A 22,357-nucleotide genomic window follows, 5' to 3' on the forward strand; every position below is an offset into this window, starting at 1 on the left:
CAATCTTAAACTCACTCCCGTGGGTCATCTCATCAGTTCACATGCTGAGCTCACAAGCCATGAAACATTCATACTCAGGATGTACTCATCCTGTTAAGTGGCTGTGGTAAGGATGTCAACATGTGAACCTGAGTTACAGAGGTATCCTTTATAATTGAGTGTGAAACTGTCTTCCCATCCCATATAACTTTCTCATTCCTCATCCACTTGATGCTTAGATGATTATCTGAACTTTGTTAATTTATACCTCTTTGATTTTCAAGAGTTTTTTGATTATAGCTATTATTCATTCTATATGTTTTTGCTCATGCCTGTTTCTAATGCCCCTCCCTGTAGCAGTAGACTGCTTTTTTTCCATATCTCATTTCTCCACAGCTCAACTGAAAGCAGACTTTCTCCTTGAGTCCTTCCCTGCTTTTCTCAAATATTATTTTTCTCTTTTTTCTTACAGTACTCACCTATCTCATGTTCTAAAGGAAAAAAGTTCCTCTTAACATTTAGCCAGTTTTTAGTTCTTTTCATGTTTACCTCAGATTATAAACATCCTAAATATTTATGTTTACTACTAAAATTAGTAGATATTTAGTAAGTATTGGTAAATTGAATTCTCATTCTTCCAAATTTATCTGTATAGTTTCTGCTATAAAATCAAGCCCACACCAGAGTTAAATATATATTAATCACTTCTTTTACTCTATTTCATGGAAAAGATATCACCATGAAACTTTGAGATCTTTAATTAGCTAATTTCATGAATAATGAAATAGGAATAATGAATAATGATGGTTCTTTATGCTATTCTCTTGATATGATAATGGGACCTTAAAGCAAAGAGATTTCTTTTTAGTGTATTATGTATGTTAAAAATTAACTATTTTGGGGCGCCTGGATGGCTCAGTCAGTTAAGTGTCCGACTCTTAATTTTGGCTTAGGTCATAATCTCACTATTTGTGAGATCAAGCGCCATGTCAGGGTCTGACAGTGCAGAGCCTGCTTGGGAGTCCCCCCCACCCCCGTCCTTCTCCCCTGCTTGCATTCTCTCTCTCTCTCTCTCTCTCTTCAAAATAAATAAACTTTAAAAAGGAAAAAAAAATAACTTTTGGTAGAAATATGAATTCACAGACTATTTGTATAAAAGACTCAGGAACTTCATTGTCTCCTTACCAATGTCTTCATTTGTACAGTATAGCTAGCGGATGAGCATTTCAGGCAAATTGAGCAGTAAGTGCAGAGGCTTTTCATTTTTAGTAGGAATATTTAGTTTGGGTGCAGTACAGAGATTGTGAATATTTGGGTTAACCAGGGTTTGGGTATTGCCAAATGAGATTGATGGAAGTAGATAGGTACGGAAGGTCATGATCAAGAAGGAGTGAGGAAGTCGGGGTGGTGGGTGATGATGGAAAAAGTGGTGGATTTAAAGAATTGGAGGTCTCAATGAAGAATCATTGGTATGGAAGTGCTAGGTAGGGTTAAAATCTGCACAATTATGAGGTAATGGTCAAAGAATGGTGTTGTGAAATTCATATCTCAAATGTGAAATCTCTGCTCGGTTCCCACCTGTGAAATACCAGTTGTCTCCTCCAGTTGGCTATGGTTTAACCATCTCAACATGTTCAAAACTAAATCCATCATCTTATTTCCTCATTCTGTTTTTTCCTTCTGAATTCCCGATGCCAGGAAATGGTACTACCTTCTTTCCAGTTTGTGTTAATCTTTCCAGTAGCTGTGTTAATATCATCCCCAACTTTTCTTTTTCAACACCCATTGCATCTTTTCAGTCATTTGCATGTACTTCGTTTTGCTTCAGCTATCCTAAACTGCTTTTAACTGTCTAATCACATCCTGTTTAATATACAGGTGTTTCTGTGCCTTTGTTGTTATTCTGCCTGGAATGTCCCCATGCCTTTGTCTAGCTAACCCCAGCCTATCCCATCTAAACTCAGCTTAAAAATGATCTCTCCCAGGGACACCTGGGTGGCTTAGTGAGTTAAGCATCCGACTTCAGCTCAGGTCATGATCTCATGGTTTGTGGGTTCAAGCCTCGTGACGGGCTCTATGCTGACAGGTTGGAGCCTGGAGCCTGCTTCGAATTCTGTGTCTCCCTGTCTCTCTGTACCTCCCCACTTGCGCTCTCTCTCAAAAATAAGTAGATATTAAAAAAATTTTTTTAACTTAAAAAAAAGTCTCTCCCAGGATCCCCACTCCCACCCCCACATCTTACTTGTTTAAGTGTGCTTCTTTTGTACATCCATGTTGCTTTATTCTGTTTTATAACACTGGAATCACTGATTTTTTTCTCTGTTGATTAGACTCTGAGCTTTTGGATTTAGGGACTGTTTAATTTTGTAACATTATTAATACAGAAGCAAGACTTTAATACCTGTTGGAAAGGATTTCTCTCAATCCTATTTATAAAAAACTTGTAATTACCTGCTTATATGCTTATCTCCCAATTAGCCCACAAATTCCTCAAACTGTATCATGTTCCTCTTTGTCTTCATAATTTCTTTTGCTATCATTTGCCTGATTCAGAGCTCAAAAATCAATCTCAGCTTGACTGAACATTTGTTGAGAGTCAGCTGTGTACCAAACACTAGGTTAGGTGCTGGGATACAGAGATGAACACAACAGATAGGATCCCAACCTTCATGACCCTGTACAATCGAATGAGCATGATAGGCATTAAGTAAAAAACTCACAGCATGGTAACTGTTATATATACAAAAGACTGTCCTGAGGCAAGAACAGCATATGGCAAGGGAATTTCAACCTTGTCTAGGTCGAATTGAATTTAGAAGTAACCTTATCAGTGGAATGATTACATGAGAGTGCATTTTAAAATGTCATTTATATTTAATGACCCCTGGCTGTTATATTTAGTTTGGATTCTATTGCTTTTCTGTTCTTGGAACAATAGGAATCTAGTTAATACAACTTTAGAGCATTTTTGGTATACAGACTTTTAGTTACCCCAGTACATGTTATCTGTATTTGGTTTTGGAATGTCTTTTGGTACTTTAATGTCTTGTGTAATACACTATCCTTGAATGAATTATATTTAGCCAAATCATGAAAAGCTAGTAAACTGTCTAGCTTTTCTGCCCTGTTCCCTTATCTACTTCCAAATACTTATAATCTTTTATTAAACTTTGTATGAAAAGGTTGTGACTTCGTATCCTATCTGACTTTAGGGCAACAGCCAGGATGAGAGGGATGTGGACATCATGGTCTAAAGAAATGGTTGAAGAATCTGAATAAGTTTAGCATAGGAAAGACAAAAGGGAGACATGATTTAAAATGTTTTCCAATCTATTTGTTGGGCTTTGGTTAGAGCCCTGTGTACAGATGAGTAAATGATTTTTTAAAGAAGAACTTTATTGAGATATAACTAACTTACCATAAAATTCACCCTTTAAAATTTATAATTCAGTAGTTTTTACTATATTTGCAAAATTGTGCAACTGTAATTAGGGCCTGGGGGTGCAGGAGCACATGGCTTTGGAGGTCCCAAACAGACCAGGTTGAGCCCTTTGCTGCTGGCAAAATCCAAAGGCGGAAAGACAGGTGGTGGTGAAACAAGACAGGAATTTATATCAGTGAGGACCATGCTGGGAAAATAGCAGACTAATATCCCAAAGGCTGTCTCCAATGTGCTGAAAATACTGGCAGGTTCATATAAGGAAGATGTGGGACAAAGATTGGTGAGTGTGTGCAGGTGGGCGGTAAAGATCAGGTCGGTCACTGTCTTGGAGTCAGTCATGTGGGGGCTTGCCGAAGTCAGGGCAGTCAGTGCTCAAGGGGGTAGTTTTGGTTCCCATCACGGGATGCTTTGCCCATTGGGTCTTTTGCCTGAATGAAAAGATAAGCTGGAAAGAACTTCAGTTAGAAAGTATAGTCTGAAGTCAAAATAGAGGCAGTTTAAAGCACAGCTGGGTCCTCTTTCACAACCATTACCACTATCTAATTTTATATTTTTTATAGTTTCATTACTTATCCATTAGTAGGCACCACCCATTCCTCTTCTCCCCAGCCCCTGGCAACCACTACTGGATTAGAAACAGTGGGAGTGGGGCCCAGCAATCTGTGTCATGGCAAACCTATCAGGTGAGGATGATGCTGAGGACTACTGCCCTGGAGAAAGACTCTTCCCTGGTTGATGGCGACATCTGGCTTCCAGCCATTCTGTGGGAAGTGTGAGAGGGCTGACAGTTCTGTATGTAAACTCAATCAGTGAATCTCCATTTCCCCCATCTCCAGCCTCACCAAGGTTCTGTGTGCAGTTCACCTCCTGTCTTCTGCAGCATACTTAACTCTCTATTCTAGGTAATGGTTTCCAGACTTTGACACGTTGGTCATCACTCAACAACTGTTTCTTCAACCAAAGATTGGTTGAAGTCTCTTGTCCCCTGAAGACCCTCTTCCCCTTTCTTCCTTTTAACTTATTATTATTTTAAGATTGTCTCAGGAAGGAGTGAATGTAAATATCTGTGTTTTTTTTTTTTTTAAGATCTAATTGTCTTTATGAAATGATTCATGAATCGGGCATTACCCCATCTAGCAAGTAGAAGGGGGACTCCTATAAATATCTGTGCTCAATTTACTATTTGAACTTCATTTTTATTAGCTTGAGTGGTAATGATTTACTTTCATTTCTCGTTAGGCTCTACATTATTTGTGTGATGAGTTAGTGCCTTTGTCTAACGCATTATTAACTCTGCAGTATCAGCATACCACCTTGCAAGTCTAAACATGGGCTTCTCTACCTATTTCTAGTATTGCATTCCTTTGTGAAGGCTGTTACTAATTTTCCTTCTCTCCACTTCAGGTGTATCAGAGAATCAGCCCCATTCTTCTTTTATCTCAGGTCTGGCTGAGCAAAATATCTAAAGGATTGAATGCCTTTGAAATAAGCACGTTTGCTGTGAGTTAAAAAAAATTACCAGTCAGTCCTTTGAGGAATGATACAAACAGAACTCATTTTGCATAAAATGCAATGCCTGTTAGCATTGTCTAACAGGTTACTATAGTGAGGTATCAATTAATCTGTAGTAATTTAAGCATTATGGACGGTAATTGGAGCTATAAAGAGCAAAACTGATATTTTTATTGTCTACAATTACTGTGTAATCTTGTCCAAATTCTGTTTTGCTCTGGTGGGTTTAATTACTTTTTTAGGAGAAGGGGGAAAAAAATCTGTTTATTACATGTTTGTCGAATTTAGGTTGGGTTGGGAACAGAGAAAATTTGTGTCGTTTGTCTTTTTTTCCCCCCCTAGCTTGTTTTCTTCTACCTAAAAATAACTCTGGGTACTCATTTATTCGGTAATAATTTTAGTGTTTACCCAGATGGTATGTAACTGTGTTGGACACCAAGGAGAATGTTAAAAATATGGGACAGACTTGTCAATTGACATATAGAGGGTTGCCAGTGCTATTACAGAGTGAAGTAGCTGCTGAGATAATGTTATCCCTACCAGAAAGTGCTGAATTTGTCCAAGCAAATTGTCATATAGTCAAACTTAAATTAGAATTCTCCTTTAAAAAAAAAAAAAATGCAAAACAAAAAAAACACTTTTTTCTTCTTTTAAATGTTTGTTTATTTTTGAGAGAGAGAGACAGGGGAGGGGCAGAGAGAGAAGGAGACACAGAATCGGAAGTAGGCTCCAGGCTCTGAGCTGTTAGCACAGAGCCCGATGTGGGGCTCGAACCCACGAACCATGAGATCATGGCCTGAACTGAAGTCAGATGGCTTAACCAACTGAGCCACCCACGTGCCCCAAATTAGCATTCTCCTTTTATACATACTAGTTTTGTAAGTTTATCTGAGCCTCCACTTCCTAACTATAAGGATGAATAGTAATGGCCACCTTGCAGAGCTATTGTGAGAATTAGATACTGTGTGCAGCCCAGTGTTTATCACAGTTTGACGCTGAAATGTAAGTGCTGTGATGATGGTCGTTATGACATCTGGGACCTGTAGAACTCAGGGTGATTATAAAGAGAGAAGCCAAGGTGTTGTAACCAGGAAAAATAGCAGGCAGCCAGTTTCATAAGAGTAACAGCACTGGCGTTTATGCAAAGCAGAAGACTGAGACAAATAGTGAGTCTGCCAGAATTCAAAACTCACAAGACAAGACAGGTCAGAAGGTTAAACTATACCAGTACCTTGGAATGAAGGAAGGGATTAGGACACAAAAATAAGATACCTTTCAGAATTTGAAGACCAAATCAGAAATAAACTCTGAGAGCAGATCAGGTCATAATCTACCCTAAGAGCTGTGGTCAGCTATGTTGACAATGAGACATCACTGAGTTCTGGAATCTCTTGTTCTTTGAAGTAGATGATTGCTATGCCCCTTCTATGGTTCCAGGAGCCTGACACTTCACCTTTTATAGTGTAGTGATTAGAACTTAAGTAACAGGCCAATTGAGTAATTAAGCCAATGCATGAATAAGCGCTTTTTGTTATTGTTGTTTCTCAATCAACTTTATTGAATATACTTTATATACGAGAAAACCACCCATTGTAAATGTACAGTTCAATAAATTTTGACAAATTAATAAAGCCTTATAACCACTACTGTAATAAAAATAAATATTTCTATCACCAAAATAAAAGTCCCCTGTTTCCCTCTGCAGTTCCCTTCCCCTGCAGGCAGTCTCCCTCTCTGGCCCCAGGCTCTAAGCAACCATTGATCAACTTTCTGTTGTCACAGACTAGAATTTTCCTTTTCTGTAAGATTCCTGGGTGGCTCAGTTGGTTAAGCATCCAACTTCGGCTCAGGTCATGATCTCCCGGCTTGTGAGCTTGAGCCCTGCATCGAGCTCTGTGCTAACAGCTTGAATCCTCGAACCTGCTTCAGATCCTTTGTCTCCCTAACTCTTTGCCCCTCTCCCATTCATGTACTGTCTCTTTGTCTCTCAAAAATAAATAAACATTGAAAAAAATTTATTGAATTTTTCTTTTCTAGAATTTCCTATAAATAGTATTTATATAATTTGTTTAGGTTTATATAAATAGTATTATACAGTATTTACTTTTTTGTATTTGACTTCTTTCACTCAACATAATGCTTTTGAGATTCATCCAGTAGTTTGTTCCTTTTTATTGCTAAATATTATTCCATTGCATGAATATACAATTTGTTAATTCACTTACCTTTTGATGGACATTAGTTTCCAGTTTGGGGATATTATAATGAAACTTTATATAAAAATTAAATTGTGTATAATTAATTTATATTAATTAATATTATATTAATTAATTAATTATATTAATTAATTAATTAATTAATATATTAATTAATTAATATATTAATTAATTGTGTATAAAAATTTATGCACAAGTCTATGTGTGCACATGTTTTCATTTCCTCTGGGTAAATACCTAGGAATTGCTGGATTGTATGGTAAATGTGTGATTAATTTTATAAGAAACTGCCCAACAGTTTTGCGAAGTACTTGTATTATTTTATATGCCCACCAACAAAAGATGAGAGTTCTATTTGATCCACGTGTTTGACAAAAATTGATGTTGTCAGTATTTTTTTAGTCCTTCTAAGTATATGTCTCATTACAGTTTTAATTTGCATTTCTGTGATGACTAATATTGTTGAAATTTTTTTTCTCATGTGCTTATTGGCCATTTATGTATCTTCTTTTGTTAACTGTGTTTTCAGTTCCTTTCCACATTTTTGTTAGGTTGTTTGTCTTTTTATTATTTAGTTATAAGAGTTATTCATATGCTTTAGATACTAGTCCTTTATCATATGTATGTATCGTACATACTTTCTCCCAGTGTGCCTTGCTATTTCCATCTTTTTACAGTACCTTTTGAAGACTAAAGTTTTTTTTTATTTTGTTGATACATACTTACTCACTTTTTTCTTATTTGATTCATGATTTTTATATCTTACTCAAAAGGTTACAAGGATTTTCTTCTATTTTTTTCCTTAGGAATTTTGTCATTGTAGCTTGTACATTTAGGTCTGTGATTTCCCCTCCTAGTCTATATAAACCTTGAGGGCAAAGGCCATGCCTGATTTATTTCTCTTTTATAGTGGTTAGTAGCCTAATGTTTGTTTAATGAAGAAATAAATGAATATGACTTCATAGTAGATAATGATTGTTGTAAGATAGTTAGGGCCTAGGCTGCTAAGATAGTTAGGGCCTAGGCTGCTATATCTATTTCTTCTTGGTTGGTTGCTATGACCTGTAGGCTTGAATTACTTCTGTACTTTTGACTTTTTTCACCAATCTTTCTCCTTAAAAAAATTTTTTTTCCATCAAAAAATACATTAACACACCTGGAATAATATATTGGATCTGTTTAGATATTTTAATGTAACATTATTTCATTTAACAGAATTTCGTTTTACCATCCCATATTGTTGTTATGAATTTCTTTTTGTATGAATTTAGAAACTTTGGTGTTATTAAAAATTATTTTAAATCACCTATAAACTATGTGCATGAATTACAGAAACCACTTGTATGTATTTTGCTTTAGTAAGACAGATTTGCTTCCTTTTTTATAAAATAAAAGGAAATTTCATTTTTGCTTCTCGAAAAGAAATTGGTAGTAAGACACTCAGCCAGCCATGGTTTTTTGCTTCTCTCTCACCAGTAGAAATTGGTAACAAATAAGCTCACTCACATTTGTTAGTTGATAATCGTATTTATTTCTCCTGATGTCAGTTCCCACTTTATCTCCTATTGTATACCCCTGCACTGAAAAATTAAAACCCATATTTTGCCACTTGAAACAGGTGCATAGGACAGATAAATATACATGTGTCACATAAATCTCTACAATTTGGAGAATATGCAAAACCTGAGCCAGCCATATTTCACATTTAAGAGGCAAATTTAGTGTGTGGATCATGATGGAGGTTGGAAGATAAAGATAAAAACCTAAATGTTTTTGTTTCTGTAACATCTTTTAGTGACTTTTACTTAGTTTCTTCAACTGGGTAATTATTCTGTGCTTTCCTCCTGATTCTACTTCACAGCAGTATAGTGCAAGATTCAGTGAGAACATTTGAAGTCTGGGAAGACTGTGCTTTGGGGACTACTGTCTAAAGAATTATCTCAAAATTTACAAGCATGCCCATTGTAGCCAAAATATGTGTTTGATAGGATAATACTGGTATTTCATATATAGCTATTGAGCATTGAGTATGACAGGAGAATTTGAAGATACCTGCTCAAATTGTTCAATCCAAAGTCTCCCTACCTTTTGTGTAGATTATACCATAATCCATATAATTAAAAGTATTTTTAGTATTATTCAGCACTCATTGTTTCTTTTTGGCATTTAGTGACGTATTTATAAGTGAAACCAAATAAAAAGATGGAAGAACTATTCATTGTATCATGTATCTGTTTTGAATGTTCCTTCTCAGGAAACCACTATCATTGGAGAATAGTTGGTTCCTCCTCATCTTTTGAAGATGATAAATGCAATGGCTTATAGTTGGCCATGGGATGATTTAATAGCCTGTCAAAGCCTGCTTCTCAGAGTTAGGTATGCACATAGATGGAAAGTTAAATAAAAGCTAGAAATATGGATTACTGAATAATTCTTAGGTTGTGTATCAGTGCCTTTCAGAAAGGCAGCCATTTTATCAGAAGAGGGAAACTGTGGCTCCAAACACAAAGCAGGGCATTATTTTTATAAAGCAACAGATATGAGACAGGGGAGGAGAGCCACAGGGACCTGACATGACAGGTCAATAGCTGTGGGTAAAGTAAAACATGTATGAGTAGGCCCCAGCAACTCTGGCCTCCTTTGATCCCTTCCCTCATGTCCCATTGTCTGAGCACATGTTTTTCTCAGTTGTTTATCTTCTGTATTCATTAAGAATTCAGCAGTCTACTTTGGTGCTAGACAGTAGGACTCACTGCAGCAATGGGAGTGTTCTGTATCTTCACTGTCCAATACAGTAGCCACTAGCTGCTGTATGTGGCTGTTGAGCACTTGAAATGTGGCCAGTTTGAGAGACTGAATTTTTATTAATTTTACTTAATTTTAAGTAGTGTAAATGTTAAATAGCCACATGTGGCTAGTAGTCACCATATTGAACAGTGCAAATTTAACTGACCTCTGGCCAAAGCATAAAGCATTGAATTCACTTGTGTTACGTGTTGTGAGGTGCTAAGGTTTCTGTTGCCCTTAGCACAGTAATAATGCTGGACAAATACAGGTACTCAGGGTGTGTTAATGTTTGTTGAGTTAAATTGAATGGACAGAGAGAGGAGAAAGGAAGTATGAAGAACTGAGTGGCATCGTGGTCAGGTGTTTGGGGCTCTGATGCCAATGCCTGCTCTTTAGTTTTAGTATAATTTTGTCATTTTTACTTTTTATTGTGTTCCATTAGTTTGTCCATCCTGTGTCTTTTTTGGTGCCTAAATATTGCATGGACACAAAATTACTTTTAAAATAGATGTGTAAGTAAAGTATAAAGAATAATGGTATATTCAACACTCTGGTCCTCCCAAAATGTTTCTGTAGTCTCCTCTACATACTTTCCCCTTCCCTCCCCATGAGAACTAGCCACTAGCCTCAATTTTGTGTTTATCATTTTTTGTTCATAGTGTCATCACATATGTTCATAAACAACTCATTTTTTAGTTTCACAAGCTTTTGAATTTTGTATAAATGGAATCATCTGTGTGTATTCTTCTATGACTTCCTTTATTCACTTAATATATTCCTAATAGCCTCCACATTGTTACCTTATATTCATGTTGCATAATCTATTCATTTTCGCTACTGTGGGATATTCCTTTGTATGAATATGCCACAAATCATCTATTTTATTATTGATGGGTATTTTTTCCTAGTGTTTTCCTAGTGCATTGTTGTGCAGCTCTGAAATCCCTGTATATGTCACTTGGTACACTCGTAAAAGACTTACTGCAGGGCCTCTATTCTGTGTCTTCCTTTTCTCCTCTCACCCATCCTTTCCCTCCCCCTCCTCTTCCTCCTCTTCTAGAATACAGGGAAAATGAAAGCAGAGAAATAGAGATTTTTCTGCATTATTTCTGCAGGCCAAGGGTTCCTCTAAAAGCATCTTGCCTCTGTTTCTAGTCTGTCATGGTCTCTTTATGCTTTTGTGTTCATAGAACAAGCTCTGATTTGGAGTTGGTCAAGAATATTAAAAATGTCTTATTTCATTCTTAGTCTATAGCTCTTATGCAAATGGTACCTCTGTACCAATTATTTGTCCCTTTTATGTTGCATTATAATTGGTAATTAGAAGGTCTACATCAGCGGTTCTCAACTCTAGCTGTCCATTAGAATGTCTGGAGGGAAAGAAAGAATGTCTGGCAAGCCTTTTAAAAAATATAGGTGCATCATATTTCAACTCAAGCCCCCAGAAAAACAGATTTAATCGGTCTGCAGGTGGGACTGGGTCTCATGATTGTTTTTGAAGAACCATAACTTATTCTACACGGTCAAGATTGAGAACCCCCCCCCCTCCAGATCGGTTGTCCTCAAAGTGTTGTCCTTGGACCAGCAGCATCACTTGGGAGCTTGTAGAAATATGACCTCTCAGGCCTACCCTAAGACCTACTGAAGCAGAAACCTTTAGTGTGGGGTCCAGCAAGCTGAATTTTAACAAGCCCCAGGGAGTCTAATGCTGCTAAAGTTGTAGAACCACTGCAGTACATCATTTAAGCATTTACAGCAAAACTTCCTTTTACTCAGTCAGTAAACTGACTGAATCCTTTTAGAATCCACAGTGTTCCACAACAGCTTTAGACCAGAGAGTAGCTAAAGGAGGTAGGGGGGAAAGACACATGCCAAAAAGAAGTCATTTTTGGTAAATCTCTGAGCCTGAGCAAAAGGGATCTTAAGAGCTATAAACTTTATTGGATGTGTTACCATTAGGTTGTAACCTAAAATGAAATGAAAAAGTATCCTGATTGACCATCAGTGCTTACTAAGAAAGGGCTGTAGGTAGAGGAAAGCGTAAGATGGGAAAGAGCAGCCGTAAGTGGTCGGAAGTGGCAGTCTCAGAGATTGCAAGCAGCTGAAAGAGGAGTCAGGAATAGCCACCAAGAACAGGATGACCATGTTGTATAGTGTTTTTTGGGTAGCAAGGATACAATAAAATGTGTGAAGTACCTCATGGACAATTAGTTCCAATAAACTTAAAAGAACTTTTTATTGTGATAAAATACACATAACAAGAAGTTTACTATCCATGCCATTGTGCAACCAACACCGCTGTCTAGTTCCAGAACATTTTCATCACTGGGAAATCCCATACCCACGAAGCATTCACTCTCTATTCCCCCTTCTCCCTGGTCCTTGGCGCTCACTCTTCTGCTTTCTGTCTCTAAATATTTGCTTGTTCTGGATATTTCACAGAAATGAAAGCTTACAATATGGGGCTTTTCATGTCTGCCTTCTTTAGTTTCAGCATAATGCCAAGGTTTATCCATATTGTGGGGTATATTAGTACTTCATTCCTCTTTCTGGCTGAATAATATTCCATTGTATGGATATGTCACCTTTTGTTTTTCCATTAGTCTGTTAACATACATTTGGGGTTTTTCCAAGTTTTGGCTGTCATGAATAATGCTGCTATGAACATTCATGTACAAGGTTTTGTTTCAACATCTGTTTTCATTTCTTTGAGGTATATACTGAGAAGTAGAATTGCTGGGTCGTATGATAATTCTATGTTTAACTTTTTGAGGGATCACCAGACTTCTCCACAGCAGCTGCACAATTTTACATTCCTACAAGCTGTGTATGAGGAGTTTCTCTACATCCTCACCAAAACATGTTATCGTTCATTTAAGAATTTTAGTCAAGAGGCTTTCTAAAAAAGGATATCAATTAGGGAATCTAAACATTTTTTAGAGTAGTGGTTCTTAATCATGGGTTCACATAATAATTACTTTTGGAACTTTTAAAATATACTCATTGCCACCACCCTTCTGAGTGAAGGTCTCCAGAGATAAAGCCCAGAATTAATACTCCTCATTGAGAACCATTTTCTGAAATGGTGATTCTCAAGAATTTGGTCTGGAGATTCCCTGAGGCCTCCTGAGATCCTTTCAGGAGAGGCCTTTGAGATTAAAATTATTTTCATAGTAATATTAAGACAGTATTTGCCTTTTTCATTCTCATTCTCTCATGAGTGTACATTGAAGTTTTCCAAAGTCTTCGTGACATGTGATAGCACAACAGATTGAATGCATAAGCAGATATGAGAATCCAGCTGTCTTCTATTAAGCCAGACATGAAAGAGATTTATAAAAATGTAAAACAGTACCACTCCTCTTATGAATTTTTATTAAAAAATGTTCTTTATGACTTATATGGGTTTATCATTGTTTTAAAATCAACACAGTTTTTTTAAATTTCTCAATTTTGATGGTAAATACTAGTGGACATAACCTACATAAACAAAATCCCTTTGAGATCTTCAGTAATTGAAAGTATAAAGAGGTCTTAAGACCGACCAAATGAGAACTTAGACTTTTGGAAAGAAAGGAAACAAACAAAAAAGTAGTTATTACCCATTTGTTGGACACTTACCATTTAGTTAATATGAGGTTAAGCTTTTCACATATTTTGTTTCGTTTTATCTTTATAATAACTTCATGACATATGTATTAACTACATACATACATATGTATACTACATACTTAACCCCATTTTCACATGGAGAAATTTATTCTCAAAAGAAGTTAACGTGGCTAGTTCATAAGTGGAGGAGCCAGGATTTCAGTTTAAGTTTTTAGAGTACATGTTCTTAATCATTACTATAACCTTAAAAAAGTAAGGGTCATTTGTACAGGATGTAAGCCCAGGAAATTGTTGATAGTTCAATGCCATAATGACTCATCTACCTCTAGCATCAGGCCTCAGAAAGATAACCTTAGAAATCTTTATAGACTTCAATAATATGTAAATACCATGTGGTGCACGTACCACATTTTGTTCTCTTTAGTGGTCCTCATTATAAGGGCTGTTAAATACGAGAAGTATAAGAAGGATAATCTAGGTATGAATAGATGCAGTTGACAATGTTTAGCTTTAGCTTTTTTGGAAAAGTGATTTTAGTGTCTTATTGAAACAGGATAAATATTCATTTAGGACTGTCCGCAAATTATGGCCTTTTACAAAAATCTTATTTTCTAAGACCTCCTATCCAATCAGCCAGTCCTCTGAAGAGCCCATCATTGCAGGAATGATGAAGTGGAATAATTGTTCTAAATTGTTGGTATCCACTGTCACAAAAGCAAAAGAATCAGCTGTTGCTCTGTTTGCATAGAATAAGACTTAGGGTGATTTTTTCATGTGATAATATTTCAGTTCATCAAGAAATAAAATCTTTGCTACATAGAGAAGTTCACCAGATCTAGTCCTTTTCAAAAATTTACTTGTTGACTATAGAGTAAAAACTAGTATATGGGCAGTCACTTTTCAAAAAACTGATTTTGTTATCTCCTAGTGCCTTCTGTGAAAAACTATGTTAGAAAATAGCAGAATTTTTTGCTTAGTAATTTATATTCTGTTTACCATCTTCCTCATATTACTCCTCTATCCTCACCCCTAACCTAATGCTGTTTCAAATATTCAGTTTGGGGATCAGCAGATTTTATGGAAAACAAGTTATTTGCTTATTTGACAAACTGTAATTGTCTGGTGTTGTTGGGCACTGGGTTAAGACTGAGGGTAATATGATGAACCAAAAAATAGGTAAGGTAATGAAATCTACAGACAAATGAAGGAGATGGACAGACATTAAACAAATGATCACATCTATGTGTTTCTTTTTTTTTTTTTTTTTTTTTTTTTTAAATTTTAAAAGGTGCTGTGAACAGGAGTACATGGTATTACTAAAAAGAGCCTAATGGGAGGATTGACTTAAGAAGGCTAGAAGAAGATTGAAGACAAAATGAGGGTAGGGGAAGGTGTGAGTTGCATTTGTGACAAGTCAGCAGAACAGTCGAATAGCTGATATGCCTCTGGAGCCTAGAGAAGAAATGTGGGCAGGAGATATAAATGTGTGAATTGTATGCCGATAGGTGATTGATTGAAATTTGTTGGCTGAGGTGAGCTCATTTAGGGAGAATGCATACCGTGAGAACAGAGGAGCCTCTAGTGACTAAGTATTGAGGAACTCTAGTGTTTAATAAACAGCTAGAGTAGAAGGTAAGAGACAGAGATGGACATCAAATAAATAGGAAAACTAGGAGAATACAGTGTTAAATGTTTCAAGAGGAGAGACTCTTCCAAGGAGAATCAAATATCCAGACTTTCCTATTACCATGCTTGTTCCTACCTTAGACCTGTGTGCTTGATGTTCCCTTTTCTGGAATGTCCTTCCCCCGGAGCAAGATGTTATCTCCTTGGAGAAGAGTAGCCAACCCTCCAGGATTGTAGTCAGATTCTCTTGATCTTTGAAGCTCATTATACAGTTAAGATTAAATTTTGTTTGGGCCTCAAACTCAGTACTAAATCAAATATTTAGGAAACATTAAAGACAATTTTTTAAGAAATGTTTAACAGTGATGGTAGAGAATAATTTTTAGATTTGAGGATGCATCCTCCCTAAGGCATCTTGACATGAATTGTTGAAATGGTGAGAGCTCCGTCTTACACCCTTCCACCTAGTGTATCATTGGATGGTCAGAGGGAGAGGGGAAAGCTGAAAGGTAGGGGTCCGCTCTGTGGAAATAATGAATGGCAAATGTGTCATAGTATTGATAAGCCAGTGGATTCAAAGCAGTAGTAAAACAGATCATTTCTTTCTGAAAGATGGGAATACCATTTGACAAAGACTGTTTTGAAAGCTAGGTGAAAGCTGTGAGTTCATTTTAGTTCAATGGATGTTTTTTGAGCTGACCACAGACAAGTGATAGGAGGTTGGGAGTGGGGGCCTTGGGGAAAGTTGCTGATCCATCTTCTGCTAAATAAGTTCTTCCCCAGCTAAGGAACAGTAATTCCTCTATTCTTTCAAAATATGAAGATTAGCTCTTAAATTTTAGGGCCCAAAAGAATAAATGGCCAAGCACTCAGTGACCATTTTATAGTAATCCACTTACCAATTTATGGCTGTAGTACAACCTTTTTTTGGTAACTTTATTTTTTATTTTTAAAAAGCTGTTTTTGTAGTTAAGTTCGTTGATGTGTATTGAATGTACTTTTGTTATCTTAAACATCAAGTCCAAGCTCGTGGACTTTCCTTATATAGTTTGCCTCTCTCCATAATTTGGCACAAGAATGCTTTTTAGTGCTGAGTGTTTTCTTTCTCTGCTGGTCTCTTCTCACAGCAGTACTGGCCTTTCACCTGGTTTTGTGTCTTATTTTAGAAATGGTCTTGTTGTCAGATCTTATTTTAAATGTTGGTTAGTCCAAGCCTTGCTGCAAATGTCTTTCATGTCTGTGGAAGACAGAAAAGAAGAAGAAGTCAGCATAAATTAAAATACGAATGATTTCACATGGACCTAGAAACAAAATTGTTGTAAAAGACACTAGAGATTAATGCCAAGCTGCTCCTATCTCCCACTCATGTAAGAATTTGAGACCAGAAGGGCTAAATGACTTGCTAAAGGTTAGGAAATATTGATGAAAATTTATCATTCTTCTTACATGAAGGCAACATATCCTAGTAAGCTATAACTTTAACACATAAAACAAATAAACTATTCGTAAGGTAGATAAATATATCAATATAATAAATACAATACAATACAATAAATATATCAAACTACTCACCCTGAGTATCTCCGAGAAGAGTATGGGGGGAGGTGCATTATAAAGTTTTCTTTGTAATTCTCTGGGTCTGTCAGTGTTCAGTTATGAGCATCATTATTTTCATATCGTGATAAAGGCCGTGACCACTAGGATCAGATCTGGATTTGAATCTGGCCTGTACCACTTAAGAGGCTGCGACTCTGTGACTTAAGGGAAAGCTTCTTAACCTCTCTGAAGTTCCATTTCTTAGCTTGAAAAAGAGAAGTAACAATACATACTTTATTGAGTTAACTATAAAGGAATTAACTGTAAGATTCTTACAGCTAGTGCGTGGCCCGCAAGGAGTACTTCTAACAGCAGCTGCTATCGCTGGTACTACTGCTGCTGTCCCTACTTTTATAAGCGAACACTGGGCACTGGCATAAGATGTTCATTATGGAATGATTAAATGTTCCTCTGCTTAAAGACTAGATGCTGAATTAGGCAGTTTTGTATCATAGCTTCCAGATCATTTTAAATTTCTGTTAATTCAGAGGAAGCACATGGCCATCAGTTTTTACTTACCCTATTAGAATAATACTTAACTCTTGGGTACCTCAATCAGAGCCTGATCCATATTATAATTAAAATAAGAATCCCTGGCATTCTTCATTATTTTATACTAGAGCGGCTTACCCTACATTGCTAGGGAAAATTATTAACCATCGTTAAACTAAAAATCCCTATTGCTACTCATCTTTGGGCACCCTACATAGAATTGCCATGTGAGAAGCAGATGTCCTTTTGACTGGAACTTGTAGTTCTTCTTATAAACTATTTTCTCTGTAACTAGTATCTTAATACAGATTATATGTGTCTTTTGAAAAACAGTCTCATTGGCTTTCCTGGTATTTCAGGAAGATCACTGATGAAGTCTCAGAAAGAAATGTCATTTCATTTATGTAGATATACTACTGACAGCCTACCTAGAGATTGTGTAGTCACAGATTGGAAACCCAGGGCCTTATAATTTTTTAGGTAATTATTTGGAACAGGCCTAGATTGTTTGACACCTTTTAGGTACTGAGTAACAGCCACGGTAAAATATATCTGAGTATTTTTCTGTACATTATTTGTAATGTTACTGTTTGTGAGCATGCTGTACTTTTCCACTTTACAACTGAGGAAGCCTGTCATCATCATTAGTACTCATTCATTCAGCATGAGCACCTGTTTTATCTTAGGCACTGGAGATGTAAATATGAATAAAACATGATTCCTGCTCTGGAAAATTTCGTAGTTTATTGGGAGAGAAAGACACATATATAATTGCATTTCAAAGTGATATATTCTGTATAATACACGAACAAAATGTCATAGTCCTAAAAGGAGGGAACAGTAAATTTGGGGATGTATGGTAAGGTTACAAAGAGAAAGTGGCATTTGAGCCAAGTCTTGAAGGGTAGTTGGGACTTTGCTCTTTGGAGAGAGAGGAGCCAGTGATGGTCACTAGAGGCAGGGAACAGCCTAGCAAAGGCCTAAAGACTTGCCTGAGCATGCTGTGTGAGGGGAGTATCTTCAGCATAACCAGAGAAAAGGCTTTGAGAAAGAAAGTGAGTCAAAGTTAGGAGTTTGAATTGTATCATTTAAACAGTAGGGAATCATTGAAGATTTTTAAATTATGGCTGGTATAATCACACATGAGTTTGAGAAGTCATAGTAGCTTGGGGCTGGAGGAAGAAAGACAAGTGGCAGTCACCAGTTAAAAAGTTGTTGTAGTTCGGGGCGCCTGGGTGGCTCAGTCGGTTAGGCATCCAACTCTTGGTTTCGGCTCAGGTCGTGATCTCACAGTTGGTGATTTAGAGCCCTGAGTCAAGGTCTGTGCTGACAGCGCACATCCTGCTTGGGATTCTCTCTCTCCTGCTCTCTCTGCTTGCACTCTCTCTAAATAAATTAATTAATTTTAAAAAGTTGTAGTTCTCCAGGCAATACATGAGAGTTCACACTAGCAGTATCTTTGAAGATTAAAAAAAAAAAAAAAAAAAAAAAGTGGGGGCAGGGGCACCTGGGCGGCTCAGTCAGTTAAGCATCCAACTCTTGATTTCAGCTCAGGTCATGATTCCAGGGTCATGTGTTTGAGCCCCTGTCAGGCTCCACACTGAGCAATGGGCACGCTTGGGATTCTCTCTCTCCCCCTCTGCTCCCTCCCCAACATGCACTCTCTCTTTCTCAAATAAAAAATAAAATAAAATAAAATAAAATAAAATAAAATAAAATAAAATAAAATAAAATAAAATAAAATAAAATAAAATAAAATAATAAAGGGAGGGGCAGGGAGTCTCTGGATTTGCGAGAGTTTTCCTAGGTGTAAACAATATGATATGGGAAATGTGGGCAGTGGGAGAGCTGGTTTGGGTGATGAGGTGGAGCAACTGAGATTAATAGAATTGTGGAAAGTGAAAAAGGAGAGGAAGGATTGTTCTTTGTTTTTTGTTTACTCTGGGAGCAGGGCAAGGATTTTCATTTTGCACAAGGTAGGGTCAGTGTTTTCAGGAACGTTCTAGTAGGCATGTCTGGATCTGAAGTTCAACAGAGAGGTTACCATAGTAATAGTTTTGAGTTCTTATTGTTTATTTTTCCATTAAAAACTAAGGTTCTTGGAGGTTAACTGATTATGGTTTCAGGAAGGTGACTAGAACCAAAACATAAATTCCTAAGCTTCTTACCAACTAGGCCTCAACTAAAATAGCCTTTTGAAAGAAAAAATAAATATCTTGATTTCCATTATATTGTCTTACTGTTTTATTTCCTAGAGTATCTTAAAAAAAAAAAAGCCCAATGGGTGTGTGTGTGTGTGTGTGTGTGTGTGTGTGTGTCCATAATCTATTTTCTGCACTGTTTTCTGATCTTAGTGTTGTTTGACTAATGCCAGTCAAATGATGAATACTCACGATAATAGCTGAGGAGCCCCAAGTCTCTTGTTTTGTCCTAGCAAAATCTTAAAATTCAAAGATTAGATAGTCCTCAGGAAATAGTATTTCATATATGTTTGATTTAACTCCAGTTGTTGGCCTGATTCCACATGAGAGAGACTCTAAGTGTTAAAGATGAAAGTGTAGTGTCCACTTTTCTGCAGGAATTGAAAAGTAAGATTTTCCCCCACTATTTGAATTGTTGCGCTATGAGCTATTCTCTTGAATACCAGAGAATAAAGTAGACAGTTCTTCAAAATCCGTCCTCACCCCCAAGTTTCAGGGGTCATTCAGCGATCATTGAAACACTTGGGTGGTTGTGAAGGACCTGAGGAGGATTTGAGCAAGACAGATCACCATACATATCAGATGCTCTTTTTTCACTTAAAAAAAAAAAAATGAGCATACTTTATCCATGTGAAATTCTAGTTTTAACTGTGACTATATAGAATCTCTGTGAAGCTTGTTGGGCTGTGGTATTTTTCCTTTACTTTGTTCTTGATTGCTGCGAAGTGTAGTTGCCTGCTGTTTAAGGCAGCTGCAGTTGAGTGCGCCCAGAAGTGGTTGATTCTATATTTAGTAAGCCATAGGGTTTGTAAAGCATTTGCAAATTCCTTCGGGATAAAATGGTTTCTATAAATGTAACATTTTTAATGAAACTATTATTATCACCCATTAGAGAAATATAGCAGCTAATATGGGTGGATTTGTGACAAGACAGAGGCACAAAACCTTTTATACTTAAGAGTACACTGAGTGTTTTAAATACTTAAAATTAATAATGTGAATCCTGTTTTTATACTTTTAATCTTGAATTGCAGAGCTTTTACTCAAGTGTTTACCTTTGGTCCAACATTCCGAGCAGAGAATTCTCAGAGCCGGAGACACCTGGCAGAGTTTTATATGGTAGAAGCAGAGATTTCTTTTGTTGAGAGTCTTCAAGATCTCATGCAGGTAGGTATGCAAGTTTTAAAACAATTTCTGAATAACAGATTATCTGTGAGATTGAAATGCTTCTGTGTACATCTGTGCATTATAGGTGTTCATGGAGTGAAGAAGATGGAGAACTAAATTTGATAAACATTAAGTGCCTTTAAAGTACAAGAGTCAGATCTAAGCTCATATCCCAGCTCTGCCATTACTTTTGTTTTGATGTTATCTAACCTTGATGATCTTTAGCTTTCTCAACTATAAAATGAGAATAATAGTAACTATTTCATAAGGTTATGGGGAGGAGTAAATGAAATAATGTTTGTATAATGTAAAGCACCTAGTATTGGGCCTGGCATATGGCAGGCTCAGTAAATACTAGCTCTTGTTATTTGTTAGGCAAATAAATAAAACATCCTTATAGTTAGAGAAATGTCTCCATAGCTATATTGGAAAGCACGTACAGGAGCCAGCAGAGCTCTATTTGGGAAGAAGAGGGACAAGAGGTACGGCCAGAGAGATAGTCAAGAGTCAGATCATGAAAGAAAGACTTTGTAAATGCCATACTAAGTAGTTTGGACTTAAAGGAGAAAGAGTTCCCAGTTGGAAAAAACCATTGTCTATTATAGTTTAGAAACATCTCTTACGGAACAATTTAATTATTTAGAGGGAGATAAAAATGGGGGTGGGAGCTTTTTTAGGAGGCTGTGGCCATAATCCAGATAGAGCACATAAGCTCTGAAGTTGGATGGACCAGGAATGTTTAGCTCCACCACTTACTTGCTATGTGACCTTAGACAAAGGAGTTAATTCTCTGAGCCTCAGTTTCCTCATCTGTAAAATGAGAGTAATAGTTCCTACTTTATGCGGTAGTTCAGAGGATTACACAGATAATATATAAAGGCACAAAGAATAATAATATAGGTCATGGCACTTTGTACCCAGAAATGATTGTTGTTATTATGAATTGTCTCTCCAGTACCACTAATATCTTAGTTTGGATTTGTAAGTTCAGAATGTTTCAACTTTCATCAACTCTCACTTCTATTCATTTTATATCTTTCTACTCTTACCCAGTAAATGGCCCAATTCTACTTAAAACATAAATACCACGTTTATCATCAAATAGAACGGACTTACTATTTTATTATCCAGTCCTGGTTGGATTTCCTAGTAAACAAACTATAGAGCAGATTTGGGGGTTGGGATTATTGGGGAATGCTCTGGAGAACAATATCTGTAAGGAAAGGAAGAAATCTGTATTGGGCAGAGGGAAAAGTTGAACTACAATGCATTTACAGAGGCCTTAGCTAATTCTTTGAGGAACTTTGGAGCTGGAATGTTCATAGTTGTCCCATAGGAAGACAAGGGGGTGGTGGGCCTTTGTTCTTTCCCTGTCAAACAGTTACCTGACATGGATTAGTCTTGGAGGAGACATACTCTTGCGTAAGACAGCACTCTTGGCCTGGCCAGTTCCTGAAGAGGAATCCAACCATGAGACATCAGCAGTTAATATTCCAAGTGGAGAAAAAACTCTTGGTCCTGAAGGGGTGTTTTGACCATACCCTACAGTATCCACTTACCCCTTTAACATCTCCCACTGATTGTTCTCGGATCAGTGTCCCCCAGGGGACGTTTTTGGTTGTCTCTCCTAGGAAGTGGATGGAAGAGACGGGTGAGTGGTTGCTACTGGCATCTGGTGGGTAAAGGCTAGGGATGCTGTTCAGCATGCTAAAATGCACAGGTCCCTC

General features: G+C 36.9%; 1 protein-coding gene across 8 annotated transcripts in view; it reads left to right on the plus strand.

Moving 5' to 3' along the window:
* Positions 1 to 22,357, plus strand: part of NARS2 (asparaginyl-tRNA synthetase 2, mitochondrial) — a 131,219-nt gene that overhangs the window by 67,389 nt on the left and 41,473 nt on the right. For all 8 annotated transcript variants that reach the window (XM_019811745.3, XM_003992682.5, XM_045038076.1 and 5 more), the window contains one exon: positions 20,498 to 20,630. In XM_019811745.3, coding sequence (XP_019667304.1) covers positions 20,498 to 20,630 — 133 coding nt within the window. The remainder of the gene's footprint in view (positions 1 to 20,497; positions 20,631 to 22,357) is intronic.

This window comes from Felis catus, chromosome D1 (genome assembly GCF_018350175.1).
Source record: "Felis catus isolate Fca126 chromosome D1, F.catus_Fca126_mat1.0, whole genome shotgun sequence".
Classification (NCBI taxonomy): Eukaryota; Metazoa; Chordata; class Mammalia; order Carnivora; family Felidae; genus Felis; species Felis catus.